Source organism: Mytilus galloprovincialis, chromosome 9 (genome assembly GCF_965363235.1).
Source record: "Mytilus galloprovincialis chromosome 9, xbMytGall1.hap1.1, whole genome shotgun sequence".
In the NCBI taxonomy this organism is placed as follows: domain Eukaryota; kingdom Metazoa; phylum Mollusca; class Bivalvia; order Mytilida; family Mytilidae; genus Mytilus; species Mytilus galloprovincialis.
In genome coordinates this window covers 42,882,072-42,900,900 of record NC_134846.1, presented here as the reverse complement: position 1 = coordinate 42,900,900, position 18,829 = coordinate 42,882,072, and the positions used below count along the sequence as shown (strand labels likewise).

The 18,829-nt window shown below is 31.7% G+C and overlaps 2 protein-coding genes and 1 long non-coding RNA gene across 5 annotated transcripts in view; 1 reads left to right on the top strand and 2 right to left on the bottom strand.

Annotated features, from left to right (window-relative positions):
• Window positions 1–18,829, bottom strand: part of LOC143045037 (uncharacterized) — a 200,909-nt gene that overhangs the window by 80,563 nt on the left and 101,517 nt on the right. The window lies entirely within an intron of this gene.
• On the bottom strand, window positions 1,541–8,139 carry LOC143045034 (uncharacterized). The gene is made up of 9 exons (XR_012968846.1): window positions 7,991–8,139; window positions 7,556–7,634; window positions 6,902–6,992; window positions 5,778–5,856; window positions 5,125–5,215; window positions 4,001–4,079; window positions 3,347–3,437; window positions 2,223–2,301; window positions 1,541–1,659 (listed from the first exon to the last, which is right to left on the bottom strand). It is a non-coding gene; the product is annotated as an uncharacterized LOC143045034 (long non-coding RNA).
• LOC143046433 (uncharacterized) overlaps window positions 9,852–18,829 on the top strand; it is a 62,989-nt gene continuing 54,011 nt past the window's right edge. Inside the window, exons 1-6 of the mRNA XM_076219596.1 lie at window positions 9,852–9,879; window positions 11,457–11,639; window positions 13,463–13,741; window positions 14,100–14,222; window positions 15,794–16,282; window positions 17,115–17,276. Coding sequence (XP_076075711.1) covers window positions 9,852–9,879; window positions 11,457–11,639; window positions 13,463–13,741; window positions 14,100–14,222; window positions 15,794–16,282; window positions 17,115–17,276 — 1,264 coding nt within the window. The remainder of the gene's footprint in view (window positions 9,880–11,456; window positions 11,640–13,462; window positions 13,742–14,099; window positions 14,223–15,793; window positions 16,283–17,114; window positions 17,277–18,829) is intronic.

Sequence of the window (18,829 nt, the reverse complement as noted above, 5' to 3'; positions counted from 1 at the left end):
TATAAATTCTTATATAACATAAATGACTCTTGAACTTCTTGATAATGTTTTATGATAAAGTGAAAATAAAAGTAACCTCAATAAATTAACCAAATAGATTTCATTTCAAATGTCTACCACAACTTAAGAGAAATGTTTGTTCTCCACTTACATTCCTGATTTATTAAAATACTAAAAAGTGGTATGATTGCCAATAACATAACTTTTTCAACAAAAAACTAAATAACATAAAAAATTAACAACTATAGACCAAAGCACGGAATTCAACAATAAGCGAAACCAATACCGTATAGTCAGTTGTAATATAAGTCCTTAAAATTTCAAATGTTCAACAATTCAAACAAAATCTAACGGCCCGAATAGCGTAAAAAAAATGAACGAAAAATAAATATGATAAACCGCGACAAACGACAACCTCTAAATCAAAAATCCTGACAGGGGCCAGTCACATTCCGAAAGCTGCAGGTTTGAACATGTCGAAGGCGCCAAAACTCACCTAACCTCAAACAATGGTTTAACAGTTCAAATTGTAAATCATAAAAATTAGTTGAAAAGAACTTAACTCAAAAGATTGAAATAAAGTAAAAATTCACAGAAAAACACCGACCGGACGTGGAAGGATACGTATACATCCACACACCAAAGAACGACAAATTAGAGAGAACTCGCACTAACTGTTCGAAGCCAATTAAAACTAGTGATAAATTCATGCATCTAAGACTAAATAATCAATTAGTACTATTTTCCAATAGACCGGTCGAATTGTGCAGATTTTTAGCAAAATTGCTCATATGGTGGTTTAGGTGTAATACCACCATTGATTTTTCCCTATTAGTCTTTGTTAAATTGGCACTTTTAAAAAAATCGTACAGTATTTACCTTTATTTCAACCAAAGAAATACTTTGCATGTGTAAAGTTCAATCCTTTCCAGTGATACAGTGAAAATTTCACACTACATTTCATTGCATATAAGAAAGTAACCACCGCCGAGGGTAGACAACCCCATTTTTACACTGTTATTTACTGGTTACCTGCTTTGGTAACTATGTAACCGTAACGTTCCAAAATATTTTATAAGACCATCAAATAAAAAAAGAATGATGCTTTCAGACACCCAACATACATATTTACGACTCATAAAAATTTAAGTGCATTGAAATGCAGGGTTAATTTTCTACAACTGTCAAATTCAAGGGAATATTTTTTTAGGCCTACTTTCGTATGCAACCGGATGTGACGTACCATGATTTGGTGGTATTACACCTAAAGAACACCTAAATGTCAAATAAACTTAATGCAATTTTTTCCCCTCCAATTGCAAGTTATTTCAAGCATAACTGTCAAGTTTTGTCTCAGTCAGAACTATAGTTTCAGAGAAAATCACTATAATGTAAGGCCATATCCTACGGCAATTTCAGTCCAATTTCTTCGAAAAATCCTAATTTCAGTGTATCATTATAAAATGCAGTGTTGACTAATATCTGATCATAAACTCATGATATATGCATTCAAACAATTAAATAGAATACAAAAGACAACTTTAAGATGATAAACAATTTTATTGCACCTTTTAGAGTTCATTTGAAGGTCTGTTTTGGTCTGTTTTGGTCCATTTTTCCTCCTTCCTTCCTTTTTCATCAAAACTTGATATCTTTTGTCTAAAAAATAAAAAAAATGTGATTATTTTCCCACAAAAATGAAATAAATGTAATGTTAAATCAATGATTTAAGTGTTTTAGCTGAAAGAACTGTCTCTATAAATGTTAACAGTCTACATGGAAGTTTCTATAAGCCCTTATGTGTAACTTGAGTTTTTGGTCTGTTCCCCTAGTGTGAGAAATAACGGTTCCCTTTCAGTCAATCATTTATTGCTACTGGTATCAAAGTCTTTTTATTTACTCATAACAGTATATTTCTAATAGATTTACACAAAAAGTCCACTTTCTTGTATTTTACATTAGAAATGGGGAGAAAGAGTAATAAAAAAATACCTCAAAATATTTTTAAAAAGGGTTATGTCCCTTGGAATGCTGGTACAAAAAATAATTGGTAAGAATTATAAAGTTTAAGTATGTGAGACTGGATTCTGATGTTAATAAATCCAGGACAAATAAGTGTTTAGATGAGTTATTGTCTGTGCAAAATGTAGACGGCACAATGGCAAATTGTAAACTTTTGCGGCCAAAACAAAAAAAAAAACATGATGATAGTTGATACATACTTTAATGCTGAAGTGTCATCTGCAGACCAATTCACATATAAGATTTTTCAACAGAATGCTCTTCAGAACATGGTTAATACTGAAATAAAAAATTCACATGTTGTATAAACAAAACAAAAACTGTAAGGGTAATTTAAAATATAACACAGTAATCTAAATACAGCTTCGTCTGTCCACCCATTTGACTAAGAAAACACCCGTAAACCCCCATTTCAATGCAATTTTACCTCAAACGTACTTTCTGTGTCTAAATCCATTCTGAATAGTCCATGTTTACAATGTATGAACTGGTTTATTAATAACTTTTAAAAATGAAAGTACAATAGGGTCACGAGTGCACATTTAGTTTCCCTAAATAGGTGTAATACCACCATTGATTTTTCCCTATTAGTCTTTGTTAAATTGGCACTTTTAAAAAAATCGTACAGTATTTACCTTTATTTCAACCAAAGAAATACTTTGCATGTGTAAAGTTCAATCCTTTCCAGTGATACAGTGAAAATTTCACACTACATTTCATTGCATATAAGAAAGTAACCACCGCCGAGGGTAGACAACCCAATTTTTACACTGTTATTTACTGGTTACCTGATTTGGTAACTATGTAACCGTAACGTTCCAAAATATTTTATAAGACCATCAAATAAAAAAAGAATGATGCTTTCAGACACCCAACATACATATTTACGACTCATAAAAATTTAAGTGCATTGAAATGCAGGGTTAATTTTCTACAACTGTCAAATTCAAGGGAATATTTTTTTAGGCCTACTTTCGTATGCAACCGGATGTGACGTACCATGATTTGGTGGTATTACACCTAAAGAACACCTAAATGTCAAATAAACTTAATGCAATTTTTTCCCCTCCAATTGCAAGTTATTTCAAGCATAACTGTCAAGTTTTGTCTCAGTCAGAACTATAGTTTCAGAGAAAATCACTATAATGTAAGGCCATATCCTACGGCAATTTCAGTCCAATTTCTTCGAAAAATCCTAATTTCAGTGTATCATTATAAAATGCAGTGTTGACTAATATCTGATCATAAACTCATGATATATGCATTCAAACAATTAAATAGAATACAAAAGACAACTTTAAGATGATAAACAATTTTATTGCACCTTTTAGAGTTCATTTGAAGGTCTGTTTTGGTCTGTTTTGGTCCATTTTTCCTCCTTCCTTCCTTTTTCATCAAAACTTGATATCTTTTGTCTAAAAAATAAAAAAAATGTGATTATTTTCCCACAAAAATGAAATAAATGTAATGTTAAATCAATGATTTAAGTGTTTTAGCTGAAAGAACTGTCTCTATAAATGTTAACAGTCTACATGGAAGTTTCTATAAGCCCTTATGTGTAACTTGAGTTTTTGGTCTGTTCCCCTAGTGTGAGAAATAACGGTTCCCTTTCAGTCAATCATTTATTGCTACTGGTATCAAAGTCTTTTTATTTACTCATAACAGTATATTTCTAATAGATTTACACAAAAAGTCCACTTTCTTGTATTTTACATTAGAAATGGGGAGAAAGAGTAATAAAAAAATACCTCAAAATATTTTTAAAAAGGGTTATGTCCCTTGGAATGCTGGTACAAAAAATAATTGGTAAGAATTATAAAGTTTAAGTATGTGAGACTGGATTCTGATGTTAATAAATCCAGGACAAATAAGTGTTTAGATGAGTTATTGTCTGTGCAAAATGTAGACGGCACAATGGCAAATTGTAAACTTTTGCGGCCAAAACAAAAAAAAAAACATGATGATAGTTGATACATACTTTAATGCTGAAGTGTCATCTGCAGACCAATTCACATATAAGATTTTTCAACAGAATGCTCTTCAGAACATGGTTAATACTGAAATAAAAAATTCACATGTTGTATAAACAAAACAAAAACTGTAAGGGTAATTTAAAATATAACACAGTAATCTAAATACAGCTTCGTCTGTCCACCCATTTGACTAAGAAAACACCCGTAAACCCCCATTTCAATGCAATTTTACCTCAAACGTACTTTCTGTGTCTAAATCCATTCTGAATAGTCCATGTTTACAATGTATGAACTGGTTTATTAATAACTTTTAAAAATGAAAGTACAATAGGGTCACGAGTGCACATTTAGTTTCCCTAAATAGGTGTAATACCACCATTGATTTTTCCCTATTAGTCTTTGTTAAATTGGCACTTTTAAAAAAATCGTACAGTATTTACCTTTATTTCAACCAAAGAAATACTTTGCATGTGTAAAGTTCAATCCTTTCCAGTGATACAGTGAAAATTTCACACTACATTTCATTGCATATAAGAAAGTAACCACCGCCGAGGGTAGACAACCCAATTTTTACACTGTTATTTACTGGTTACCTGATTTGGTAACTATGTAACCGTAACGTTCCAAAATATTTTATAAGACCATCAAATAAAAAAAGAATGATGCTTTCAGACACCCAACATACATATTTACGACTCATAAAAATTTAAGTGCATTGAAATGCAGGGTTAATTTTCTACAACTGTCAAATTCAAGGGAATATTTTTTTAGGCCTACTTTCGTATGCAACCGGATGTGACGTACCATGATTTGGTGGTATTACACCTAAAGAACACCTAAATGTCAAATAAACTTAATGCAATTTTTTCCCCTCCAATTGCAAGTTATTTCAAGCATAACTGTCAAGTTTTGTCTCAGTCAGAACTATAGTTTCAGAGAAAATCACTATAATGTAAGGCCATATCCTACGGCAATTTCAGTCCAATTTCTTCGAAAAATCCTAATTTCAGTGTATCATTATAAAATGCAGTGTTGACTAATATCTGATCATAAACTCATGATATATGCATTCAAACAATTAAATAGAATACAAAAGACAACTTTAAGATGATAAACAATTTTATTGCACCTTTTAGAGTTCATTTGAAGGTCTGTTTTGGTCTGTTTTGGTCCATTTTTCCTCCTTCCTTCCTTTTTCATCAAAACTTGATATCTTTTGTCTAAAAAATAAAAAAAATGTGATTATTTTCCCACAAAAATGAAATAAATGTAATGTTAAATCAATGATTTAAGTGTTTTAGCTGAAAGAACTGTCTCTATAAATGTTAACAGTCTACATGGAAGTTTCTATAAGCCCTTATGTGTAACTTGAGTTTTTGGTCTGTTCCCCTAGTGTGAGAAATAACGGTTCCCTTTCAGTCAATCATTTATTGCTACTGGTATCAAAGTCTTTTTATTTACTCATAACAGTATATTTCTAATAGATTTACACAAAAAGTCCACTTTCTTGTATTTTACATTAGAAATGGGGAGAAAGAGTAATAAAAAAATACCTCAAAATATTTTTAAAAAGGGTTATGTCCCTTGGAATGCTGGTACAAAAAATAATTGGTAAGAATTATAAAGTTTAAGTATGTGAGACTGGATTCTGATGTTAATAAATCCAGGACAAATAAGTGTTTAGATGAGTTATTGTCTGTGCAAAATGTAGACGGCACAATGGCAAATTGTAAACTTTTGCGGCCAAAACAAAAAAAAAACATGATGATAGTTGATACATACTTTAATGCTGAAGTGTCATCTGCAGACCAATTCACATATAAGATTTTTCAACAGAATGCTCTTCAGAACATGGTTAATACTGAAATAAAAAATTCACATGTTGTATAAACAAAACAAAAACTGTAAGGGTAATTTAAAATATAACACAGTAATCTAAATACAGCTTCGTCTGTCCACCCATTTGACTAAGAAAACACCCGTAAACCCCCATTTCAATGCAATTTTACCTCAAACGTACTTTCTGTGTCTAAATCCATTCTGAATAGTCCATGTTTACAATGTATGAACTGGTTTATTAATAACTTTTAAAAATGAAAGTACAATAGGGTCACGAGTGCACATTTAGTTTCCCTAAATAGGTGTAATACCACCATTGATTTTTCCCTATTAGTCTTTGTTAAATTGGCACTTTTAAAAAAATCGTACAGTATTTACCTTTATTTCAACCAAAGAAATACTTTGCATGTGTAAAGTTCAATCCTTTCCAGTGATACAGTGAAAATTTCACACTACATTTCATTGCATATAAGAAAGTAACCACCGCCGAGGGTAGACAACCCAATTTTTACACTGTTATTTACTGGTTACCTGATTTGGTAACTATGTAACCGTAACGTTCCAAAATATTTTATAAGACCATCAAATAAAAAAAGAATGATGCTTTCAGACACCCAACATACATATTTACGACTCATAAAAATTTAAGTGCATTGAAATGCAGGGTTAATTTTCTACAACTGTCAAATTCAAGGGAATATTTTTTTAGGCCTACTTTCGTATGCAACCGGATGTGACGTACCATGATTTGGTGGTATTACACCTAAAGAACACCTAAATGTCAAATAAACTTAATGCAATTTTTTCCCCTCCAATTGCAAGTTATTTCAAGCATAACTGTCAAGTTTTGTCTCAGTCAGAACTATAGTTTCAGAGAAAATCACTATAATGTAAGGCCATATCCTACGGCAATTTCAGTCCAATTTCTTCGAAAAATCCTAATTTCAGTGTATCATTATAAAATGCAGTGTTGACTAATATCTGATCATAAACTCATGATATATGCATTCAAACAATTTAATAGAATACAAAAGACAACTTTAAGATGATAAACAATTTTATTGCACCTTTTAGAGTTCATTTGAAGGTCTGTTTTGGTCTGTTTTGGTCCATTTTTCCTCCTTCCTTCCTTTTTCATCAAAACTTGATATCTTTTGTCTAAAAAATAAAAAAAATGTGATTATTTTCCCACAAAAATGAAATAAATGTAATGTTAAATCAATGATTTAAGTGTTTTAGCTGAAAGAACTGTCTCTATAAATGTTAACAGTCTACATGGAAGTTTCTATAAGCCCTTATGTGTAACTTGAGTTTTTGGTCTGTTCCCCTAGTGTGAGAAATAACGGTTCCCTTTCAGTCAATCATTTATTGCTACTGGTATCAAAGTCTTTTTATTTACTCATAACAGTATATTTCTAATAGATTTACACAAAAAGTCCACTTTCTTGTATTTTACATTAGAAATGGGGAGAAAGAGTAATAAAAAAATACCTCAAAATATTTTTAAAAAGGGTTATGTCCCTTGGAATGCTGGTACAAAAAATAATTGGTAAGAATTATAAAGTTTAAGTATGTGAGACTGGATTCTGATGTTAATAAATCCAGGACAAATAAGTGTTTAGATGAGTTATTGTCTGTGCAAAATGTAGACGGCACAATGGCAAATTGTAAACTTTTGCGGCCAAAACAAAAAAAAAAACATGATGATAGTTGATACATACTTTAATGCTGAAGTGTCATCTGCAGACCAATTCACATATAAGATTTTTCAACAGAATGCTCTTCAGAACATGGTTAATACTGAAATAAAAAATTCACATGTTGTATAAACAAAACAAAAACTGTAAGGGTAATTTAAAATATAACACAGTAATCTAAATACAGCTTCGTCTGTCCACCCATTTGACTAAGAAAACACCCGTAAACCCCCATTTCAATGCAATTTTACCTCAAACGTACTTTCTGTGTCTAAATCCATTCTGAATAGTCCATGTTTACAATGTATGAACTGGTTTATTAATAACTTTTAAAAATGAAAGTACAATAGGGTCACGAGTGCACATTTAGTTTCCCTAAATAGGTGTAATACCACCATTGATTTTTCCCTATTAGTCTTTGTTAAATTGGCACTTTTAAAAAAATCGTACAGTATTTACCTTTATTTCAACCAAAGAAATACTTTGCATGTGTAAAGTTCAATCCTTTCCAGTGATACAGTGAAAATTTCACACTACATTTCATTGCATATAAGAAAGTAACCACCGCCGAGGGTAGACAACCCAATTTTTACACTGTTATTTACTGGTTACCTGATTTGGTAACTATGTAACCGTAACGTTCCAAAATATTTTATAAGACCATCAAATAAAAAAAGAATGATGCTTTCAGACACCCAACATACATATTTACGACTCATAAAAATTTAAGTGCATTGAAATGCAGGGTTAATTTTCTACAACTGTCAAATTCAAGGGAATATTTTTTTAGGCCTACTTTCGTATGCAACCGGATGTGACGTACCATGATTTGGTGGTATTACACCTAAAAGCATAAATAGTTGTATAAGTCATGGAAAACGTTTTCAGCTATGGACCCACTTTAAAGGTTGAAAATTAGAGGAATTTTTAGAATGGCACGTTTGATTTCTTTAATATACTTTAAAAATTCATGAACATTAAATCAATAAAGATATTGACATGCAACCTTGTAACAAGAGTGACAGTGCTTATGCCAATTGCCTTGTTGAACAAAATTTATTATAATGTTACCCATATAGTATTTCAGCTATCTTGGAAACATTTGAAATTCAATGTCATTAAAGCTAAAATAGGTAGATCTCAAAATTCATAATTCGATAAAAAATAAATCATTTGGTTGATAATGTATATATAAAACCGACTTTCAAAAAACCTCCACGACGGACCTAGTGAGTAGCATATTATTCAAGTAATGTCATTAGGAAATTGTCTGCTCAAATGTTCTCAATTGACGTTAAAGATATCTCACACTGAATGAGTTGTACATCTTGTCAATCCACACAACAACTATCTCTGTATACTATATCCTATCACATAGTCCTCCGCATTTCACAGAGTAGTAAAACTTAAGACTGCTTTTAAACATTTACATCGTCCTCTGCGACCGGTTAACCTTTTACATTTTGTTGATTAAGCAATTATTCGGATGGTGTTGAAAGCCTTAAACTTTTCAAAGTCTATGTTAAGGGTCAAAGCAAACATTAATAGCTATGGATACATATTTTTTTCTTCAGAAAATAAAAAAGGTCTGCATTTGGGGGGATTTTAACAACGTAAAATCATGTTAATGGCCGCAAGAAAATTGGAAAAAAAAAGTTTTAAAAAATTATGAAAAAAATACATTTCTCTACCGATTTTGATATCTCATGGTATATTCATCACCCATGACAAAGATTATCATATGAAGACTTAATACATTGAAGTACTGGTAGCTTTCTTGAGTGGTGGCCATTTTGAAAACAAGAATTTCCACATATCTTTATTCGTTATTTTTATTAAATTGCTATTTGCATTTATATCTTTTTATACACTTACAACTATTTAAGCAAAAACATTGTTATATGTATATTGATATTTATATTGGATATTCACCAAGTGGAAAATAAGGCATGCACATGTTTACGAAACAGGTATCTGAATAAAAAATTCTTCAACTAACAGGGTTGTCTTAGTTACTTTTTTTACCACATAAATTACGTTTATATTATTATATATAATATAATATATGACCACAATTTGTCAAAAAGGATAAAAACTGTAGATATCGGAAACACTGCAGCAGTAACATAACGGACAAATGGACTGGAAAGAATTATTTGAAACGCCAAGAGAGGACACGTGATGATTTACATTGATAAGCAGATAAAAAAATACATATATAAATATTTGAGCTGGTATATAAGTCAGTCCTTTGATGCTAGCATACAAATATGTTGCGCTATGAATTGTTTCCTCCCATCGCTCAATTCGGAACACTGGAATGAAGGCTATAAAAGAGCAAACACACTGTTAAATCACAGGCTAAAATTGCACAAATACTGTCGATACACATTTGTAAATCTTAAAATATTACGTCATATTACGATAATTACGTCATATTACGATAATTACGTCATATTACGATATTATCGTAATCCATATTACTCTGTGTCTTTGGATTGTGTCTTATTGCCTTGCTGTACAGTTTTAACAAATATTACATTGTATGTATGTGTCTGTTCCAAGTCAGGAGCCTGTAAATCAGGTGTAGTCGTTTGTTTATTTGTTTTTCGTTCATTTTGTATACATAAACTAGGCCGTTAGTTTTCTCAATTGAATTGTTTTACATTGTCATTTCGGGCTTTTTATACCTGACTATGCGGTATGGGCTTTGCGCAATGTTGAAGGCCGTCCGGTGACCTATAGTTGTTAATTTTTGTGTCATTTTGGTATCTTGTGGAGAGTTGTCTCATCTGCAATCATACCATATCTTCTTTATTTTAAATTAAGCATGATACCGCAGCTCCTGTGATTGTAAAGCTACAGCACTGAGTTTAGCTCAGAGAACCATGGCTTGTAGTTCACGTGCATAGTCATGCACGTACTCTTTCGTCGATCATACATGTCGATGCTTCGTGATGATCGACAGATACATCACCACAAATAAACCTTCCTGCAGTCATTGTTCTTGCTGATTCACCAGTACTGTCTGGTTATTTTACTGGTATATTCCATCGGTGGCTCATCTTCAACTACAGAAATAAGTTTTTCCTGACGAAATATTTTGAGATCTGAAAATATATTTTGACAAGATAACATTTTGCCATGTGATGCTGGAGTGATGCGATAAAGTAGTTCAATACGAAACATCTGTATATGCTAGCATCAAAGGACTAAAAACCAGTTCCTATGTCGATGTCTGTTTTTCTGGTAGCCGGGAATTGAAAATCCTCACGTGTCCTCGATTGGAAATTCACAATTCTTTCCAGTCTATTTGTTCATTAGATTTTCCAGTTATAGTGATTTCACAATCTTATTAAAATATAGAACTCGAATTTCGTTAATATGAGCTCAAATTGAGTAATCTATATTTTAGTTATATTAAAAGCAACAGTCATAAAACAATGATTTGCAACAATAGTTGCAAATGCATCAAAACACCAGTACACATGCAAATATCAAATAAAGGCAAATAAAGATATTTGGAAATTTATGATTTTAAAATGGCCAACATTCAAGAAGGCCACCAACACTTATATATCTGAAGTCCTCAGATGATATACTTTGCAATAAGTGATTTATGTACCAAAGATTATAAAAGTTGGTGAAGACATTTTTTTATATAATATTTTGGAAAGATTTCTATTGATTGTATTGTTGCAATTTAAAATGGCCGCCCAGAACAGCCATTTTGATATTCTTAATTGGGTCGATAGCTATAAATGATTGCTATGACCTTAATTAAAACTTTGCAAAATTTGATGCTTTTACCAGATTCTGAACAATTATTTCATAAATTATAAAGATATATAATTGTGATTATACTTATTTCCAATTAAATGTAATTGTAAAGTCAAGTGTTTATTCTACGACATTTTACTTTTAGTGAATTACTGTCGCCAGAGTCTGTACGTTAAAAATGGATTTGCTGTATGTGATCCTGAAGATAAGATTTATGGAAGTATATGTAAAATTTACTGTAATGATGGATATCAACTGACATCTGACAGTGTATCAACAAAAAACTGTGAAGGCACATCATTCTCCAGTGGGAAGATTGAATGTGAAAGTAAATAGTATTTGACTAAACAAAGATCTTTATTCATAAAATACTTACAGAAACAAGAATATGTTGAAATTCAACAAGGTTTTAATGACAAGAAGTGCATCTTTCTACTGCCAAATACATTATATGAATGCGAGAAAGAATTTTAAAGCTAAACTGAATTAAAAAGGGAAAAAGAAAGGTGTGCAATATTTCAATATAACTGCGACCAAATAATCAAACATATTAATTTCTAGGAAAGACTGCAAGCCAGCATACTCTCTGCATCAATAAACAGGTTGTTTTCACCACATGCATAGTAGTAATTTGTCTTAAAATGGAGTAGTTATTTTATATGAAACTATCAGCCTTATTTTTCTTAAAGAACGAAAATAACAAATCCATTTATACAGACTGACTCCTTTTTAAGTTTTCAAACCTCGGACAGAAGCTTCCTCATAATCAGTACTCTAGTGAAAATTGAGATTTGTGTGTTATTTTTTCTGCCTTTTATAAACTGTGTTGAGGGCCGTACATTGACCTATAATGGTTTACTTTTATAAAATGTTATTTGGAAGGAGAGTTGTCTCATTGGCACTCACACCACATCTTCCTATATCTATATAGTTTTGGCCAGTCAAAATTACTCATTCACACAGCCCCGTCTGTCGGACAAAACTATACGTAGTAATGCTTCATGATAAAAAAATCACTTTGATGTATTTGTAGATATATGCATATACATGTTTATTTCATTTAACTTTCTAAGTAACTTGCAGTTAAATAAACTGATATGGGTTATTATTTCGGTTTACGGTTGTCTGTTTTATTGAACAAGTGTTATTTGTTTTAGGAAAGAAATGTTCAATTCCAGTTCCACCTTGCAACGGAAACTATGCCTGTACAAATGATTTATATGAATATGATTCGGTCTGCTATCCGAATTGTAGTGCTGGGTATGAGACAGAGCTAAGCCGATACTTGAAATGCAATGGCGATAACTGGGAAGGAACAAATGCCATACTTCCCTGTGAAGGTTCAACTACTTTTCTTAATATTCTTATACATTAAGTTCTAGCCTTGTCCGTCTGTACGTCTGTATGTCTCAAAATTTGTTCCCGTTCTGTAACTTAAATTTTCCTCAACCAAATATTATGAAACTTGCTTATTACAACAAAACCAAGTTTTAATTTTGGTGGCGTCACTTTACCGTTCTAGAATTATTCCCCTTTATATATGGAAAAATTGCTAAACTTTTTATTTCCGCTCTCTGACTTTAGTTTGCTTCAACCAAATATTATGAAACTCATACACAATGCTTATAACCACAAACACAGCTCAAGTTAGAATTTGGTGGCGTCACTCGGACTCTTGTAGAGTAATGCCCCATTCACATGGAAAACTTGCTGGATTTTCCGTTTCCGTTCTCTAACATAAGTTTGCCTCAACCAAATGTTATGAAACGTATACAAAATGATTATTACCACAAAACTCAGATCCAGTACAAATTTGGGTAGCTTACTTTACAGGTCTTGAGTTATGTCCCTTTATAACTTTATAAGAAATCAGGGTAGATCTCAGGCTTATACACGTATCTCACGTATACACAAATGATTAAAATTAATGACAGAAAGCTAGCGAAACGTGAATTAAATATTTCATATGCTAAAACATTGCGATTTTTATATCATTTTATAAAATGTAGCTTATACACAGATTGGTTAGAGTGAAATTTTATTATTTAAATTGATGCAATGAATTAAGGCAAGTTATACAATGATAAAAACCTATATACTCTCTTCAGTCTCGATGAATTGAATATAACTTATTTGAACATTGTCAATTAGATGCAGAACCCCCTGAGTTTGTCAACTGTCCAACCTCCATTATCCGTTATGCTGATAGAGGAAGTGACGTGGCAACAAATGTAACGTGGAATGAACCAATTATAACCGACAATTCTCAACAAGGCGAATCATGTGGGGATCAAAGTAATCCGCTTTTGGAACAAGTAGAAGGATTACCACATGGCTCTGATTTTTCTGCAGGTTTTCATCTGATTAAATATGAAGCAACAGATGGAAATGGACTGACATCTTTTTGCAGTTTTACTGTTATTATTGAAAGTATGTTCTAATTAATCATACTTTATTCGCTATACATTTATATTCTTGTAAAGGTTAGTAACAGTGTTGCAGTCGAAATGTAGGAAGAACAACTAAATATAAATGATTTTTGGCCAAAAAAGGGTCTATCTACCTTTGGCAAAAATGTTACCCTTTTTATAAACATATCTTCTTTGGCCGTCTTTTTGACTTTGCTGAAAAGGTTACATATAATTTAGAAAAGCGTGTTATCTCACCGAATTCGAGATATTTTAACTTGATGGATTTCTTCGTCAATGTCGTTAAAGATTAGAAGCTTTTAAAAAACGGCGCTTCCATTTAGAATCTGAAAAGAATGTATGTCAATATACTATTTCAGTTATCAAAAGTATTGCAGATACTATACAATTGTATTTTACAGCTATTTCGTGTGATCCATTGATGCCATCTGATACATTTTTAATCTCACGATGTCCAACAGGATATACCTATGGATCAATCTGTTCTTTTAATTGCTACTTGAGTTATATTCTAAACGGCAATGAAAGTGTCTCTTGTGAGTTAGATACAAGTGGTAAACATGGAGTATGGGCATGGGCTAATGATACAGAATCATTCTGTGAGAAACTCAGTAGGTTTATCTTATGTTCAACCATATTTAAACTACAAATGTATATCATATTTTATATCACAATTAATAGTCATTATAATTTATTTTTGTACCTTTGTCCCAGTATGACCATCGTGGAATGAAGATATACATAACATGTTTAACCCCGCCGCAATTTTGCGCCTGTCCCAAGTCAGGAGCCTCTGGCCTTTGTTAGTCTTGTATGATTTTAAATTTTAGTTTCTTGTGTATAATTCGGAGTTTAGTATGACGTCCATTATCACTGTACTATTATGCATATTTTAGGGGCCAGCTGAAGGACACCTACGGGTGCGGGAATTCTCGCTACATTGAAGACCCATTGGTTGCCTTCGGCTGTTGTTTGCTCTATGGTCGGGTGGTTGTCGCTTTGACATATTCACCATTTCCTTTCTCAATTTTATGTATGTGCTATAAATAAAACAATTCTTTGCAATGTGTCCACTAGGATTGGGGGTATCAAACATCAACTAATCTATTGTTATTGATCTTCATTTTTATGTCTTTTCCGGAGAATTTATATTTATATGCATATCTTCTTTCATTCATATTTTATAAAATTGAAATTAAAAAACCTGCTCTTGCATTTATTATTTCAAAATCGGTTTAACAAATATATTGTATATTTATTAGTGTGTCCAGATTTACCTGCTCCGGCCAATGGTGCCCTTGCCTGTTCAACAGTTTTGGGTAATCAAATTTGCACAATGGCCTGCAATGAAAGATATCAGACTCCTCTTAAACCGCCCTCAGAGTTTGTGTGTAATGATGATCAAGTATGGATTAATGGGATGCCTCCAAACTGCACAAGTATTTTAATCTTAATTTTATAAATATTATTTCTTGAGATATACGTTACGCAATTTGATCTATCTTTTATTCATCTTGTAAAAAAGAACAGCGGTTACGGCTTTGAATGCTTTGAACAAAGGTATTCGTATTCAGTCGAATTTATTTAATGTGTGTTTCATTTATCTATCGACGCACGTAAGCACATGTTTAAAAGTTTTTGTTGTTACCTTTATCTAAAAATTGCAGAATCCTAAATGTGCAAAAAAAAAGTTTCCTTGTTTATTTTTCAAAACCATAAAATGAAATATGTGCTATCTTATGACCAAGAAATATAATTGAAACCGGTTTGTATGAAACGAAATACTAATAAAATTTTATTTTCATCGAGGTTTTTATACGGCTTATCGTCTGGTTTAATGTTTGTTTGTTTGTTTGTTTGTTTTTTTTTTTTGTTTTTTTTTTATCTAGTTTATTTTTAGTTTCATAAATTTGAACACCTTATCCGTATTCTTTGGTTGAGCATGTTTAGTAAACTGTTTATTTTTCAATTCAATATCACCAGTAAATAATCAAAATGTGTCATATATAGCTTAATAGCCAAAATATTCAATTATTCCACTTTTTATAAATAGGCAGAAGAAATCCAAACTTGTTGGTAAAGCCTGGCGAACTTATATATTTTTATTCTGGAGACTGCAGTGATACAACCGTTCAACAAGGAATTAAAGAAAATTTTATAACTGTTATGGAAGACTTGGCTTACAATAGAAACTGGTCTAATATCTGTCCGACATCTTGCAATATCAGCGATGTAACTGTTACATGTGGACCAACAACTGGAAGAAGACGACGAGATATCGAAGGAACATATTTCAAGCGACTGTTCATCCGATCAACAAATGAGATTACATTGACTTTCTCATTAACAATGCAGTGGATTGAAGGAGGAGACTACTGGGCAAATGATGATGAAATAGTTGGTGTTAGTGAAATACTCGAAGAAATGTCGAAAAACGGAGATTTAATTTACAATGGACTTTCACCAGCAACGATAGCGTTTTCGTTCAGCTCTATGGGATGTGAAGAAGGTTCTGCTCCCGATTACTACACGGACACATGTTGTTAGTGAATTCTTAATTTGATTTGATCATATTTGATCAAACCATTTCTTACCAGCTATAATCTGCATAATACTGTAACATAAAAACAAATAACGTTTGCATTCATCAAAGTTTTTTTTTCATTTCGGATAAATTTTTGAATGCTGTCTTTTTAATAACCAGATTCAACATCATATAAACAAGGTAGTAATATATTGAATTTAAAACTACAGACAAAACACAAGCGCCAATTACAGTGAAAGTTGATAAATACAACGTCAGGATTTGAATAAACCACCCTGCATCATATACCAATCATACGTGTAATATAATAGTTTCGTAACAGCGAGGACAAATGTATCCATCAAAACATGTAATAATCTTAAATGTTGACGATAGGCATGACTAATACATTTGAGGAAACAGTAGTTTAAGACCGATTTTCGAAACTTTAAACAAAACTATTCAGTAAATACAAATCGACAGAGTAAGCCACCAGTAAGCAGTCCCTGCTTTGTATGCGTTACCTGCCATGTGTATACACTCAACAAATCACACTCGGATCAAACCTCTGTTCTGGTACCTAAGAAATAAGACAGACTAAACGTCGGTCGACCATCGTGTGATTGTGACTGTGAAATCTATTTTGTCAGCAAGTCAGGGTCGTAACTAATGTAGCGTAAACATGTCAGAGTGGTAACTTGCCAATTTCCGGTTACATATCATTTCAGTTAATTTAATATTAATTTGATAATGTAAGCTTTTGCTATTTTGTCTGTCAATCGCATATATACTTGTAATTTTTCGTTGTTATATTCAACTATTGTAGAATTATGTTTGCTTTGTTATTTAGCTGGGTGTGCTCCAGGTACCCATTTGTTAAGGGCAACTGAAGAGTGTAAAAAATGTGCCATAGGTTTCTATCAAGATGAAGAATATCAAGCATCATGTAAACAATGTCCTACTGGTATGTCTACTGAGAACGTTGGATCTAGCAGTCTTTCTGATTGCAAAGGTACGTGTATCAAATTAGTTAAAGGAGGAAAGCAGTAAGTGAAAATAAATTCATACGAACTTTTTTTTTATAACAAATATCAGAAGAGTCGATCTGGAATCTTAATTTTGAATTGTTTCCTGCAAAGAGAAGATTTATTTAACTTTTTTAATAATTTTTTTTAAAGTTTTGGATTTTAAAACATGTTGTTGTCTATTAAAACTGATCTCGAAATGCCCACCAGCTGGTGAAGTAAAAGTTGTACCGTGGATATTTTTTATTATTAAATGTTTATTAAAGATTTAAAGGGGCACTAGCTGTCAAATTCTTGTTCACCGATTTAACATGTTTAATTCAAAATCTCATATTTTATTTATAACAGTATGAAACATTTATCCAAATTTTTAAAAGTCTAAAATAAAAAATAAACAGGGCACGAGCAGGAGAATACGTAGCTTCATTTCGTGTGTATTTTAGTGCAGACGCCATCTAATTAATTATCGAGTTGACCTCTAATGTCATGCGATGACCATAAAAGCGATGTAAACATAAATATAGATATAAAAAGATTAAACAAACGCGTTGAATTATTCTATATCTAATTAATTTCATTGTATAGATGAAAAATAAATGTTTAACATCGTTTTTACCTGTAAAAGAACGTATTTTTGGGATCGAATCAGTCAATCAAATGATTTACCTTTGTTTCACTTTCAATATTTACATTCTTTTCCTTTAAATAATTTTACACCTACAATTCACGTGTTATCCATCTCAAGCTAAGGTGTTAAATTAAAGTTCACATGAATACGGATTCAATGAGGTCGAATTATTCACTAACAAATTGAACCATACTGGCTTCTCAAAGCTAATTATTATAATAACAAATTTCACTATTTGCATTTCATTATTGATTGAGCAAATAAAAAAAAATAATAGATTTTTTTTTATACATCTCGTAGCTAGTGCCCCTTTAATGTTAAATTAAAATCGTGTTTAGTTAAAAGAGAAATGTCTTGTGAACAGGATATATAGCATTGCGAGATGTTATTCTAGTGTAGAAATATAATATATCATCTTAACCTTAAATCAACAAAAAGCAAATAGAGTACTTGTGACAAATCTCAGATTCATCGGATTCATTTATGCATACTGTAATTGGTGCTTCATTTTTTATGCTCTTTGTTTTAAGAATAAATCAATATATATTTTTTTAATTTTAGACATTTGTCAACCAGGAACTTACTCGAGTACTCGTATTGTTCCTTGCTCAAATTGTGGGGTTGGTAAATATCAACCATTAAAAGGATCATCCTCTTGTTTGAAGTGTACCAAGGGAAAATTTACAACCACATTAGGTGCCACTGATGTAACAGATTGTAAAGGTATAGATATTTCAAGGTGTGATAGTGTTCTTTGGGGGAAGCCCAAGAGGAACTTTAAAAGATATTAATGTGATTCATGAAGTTCAAATTCTTTGTAGCAGGCTTGAATTTGAGATGCTTACAGTGTTTTGTTTATTCCTTTTCCGTTTATTTCCCAGCATGCATAAGCTATTTTTTACAAGGAAGAAT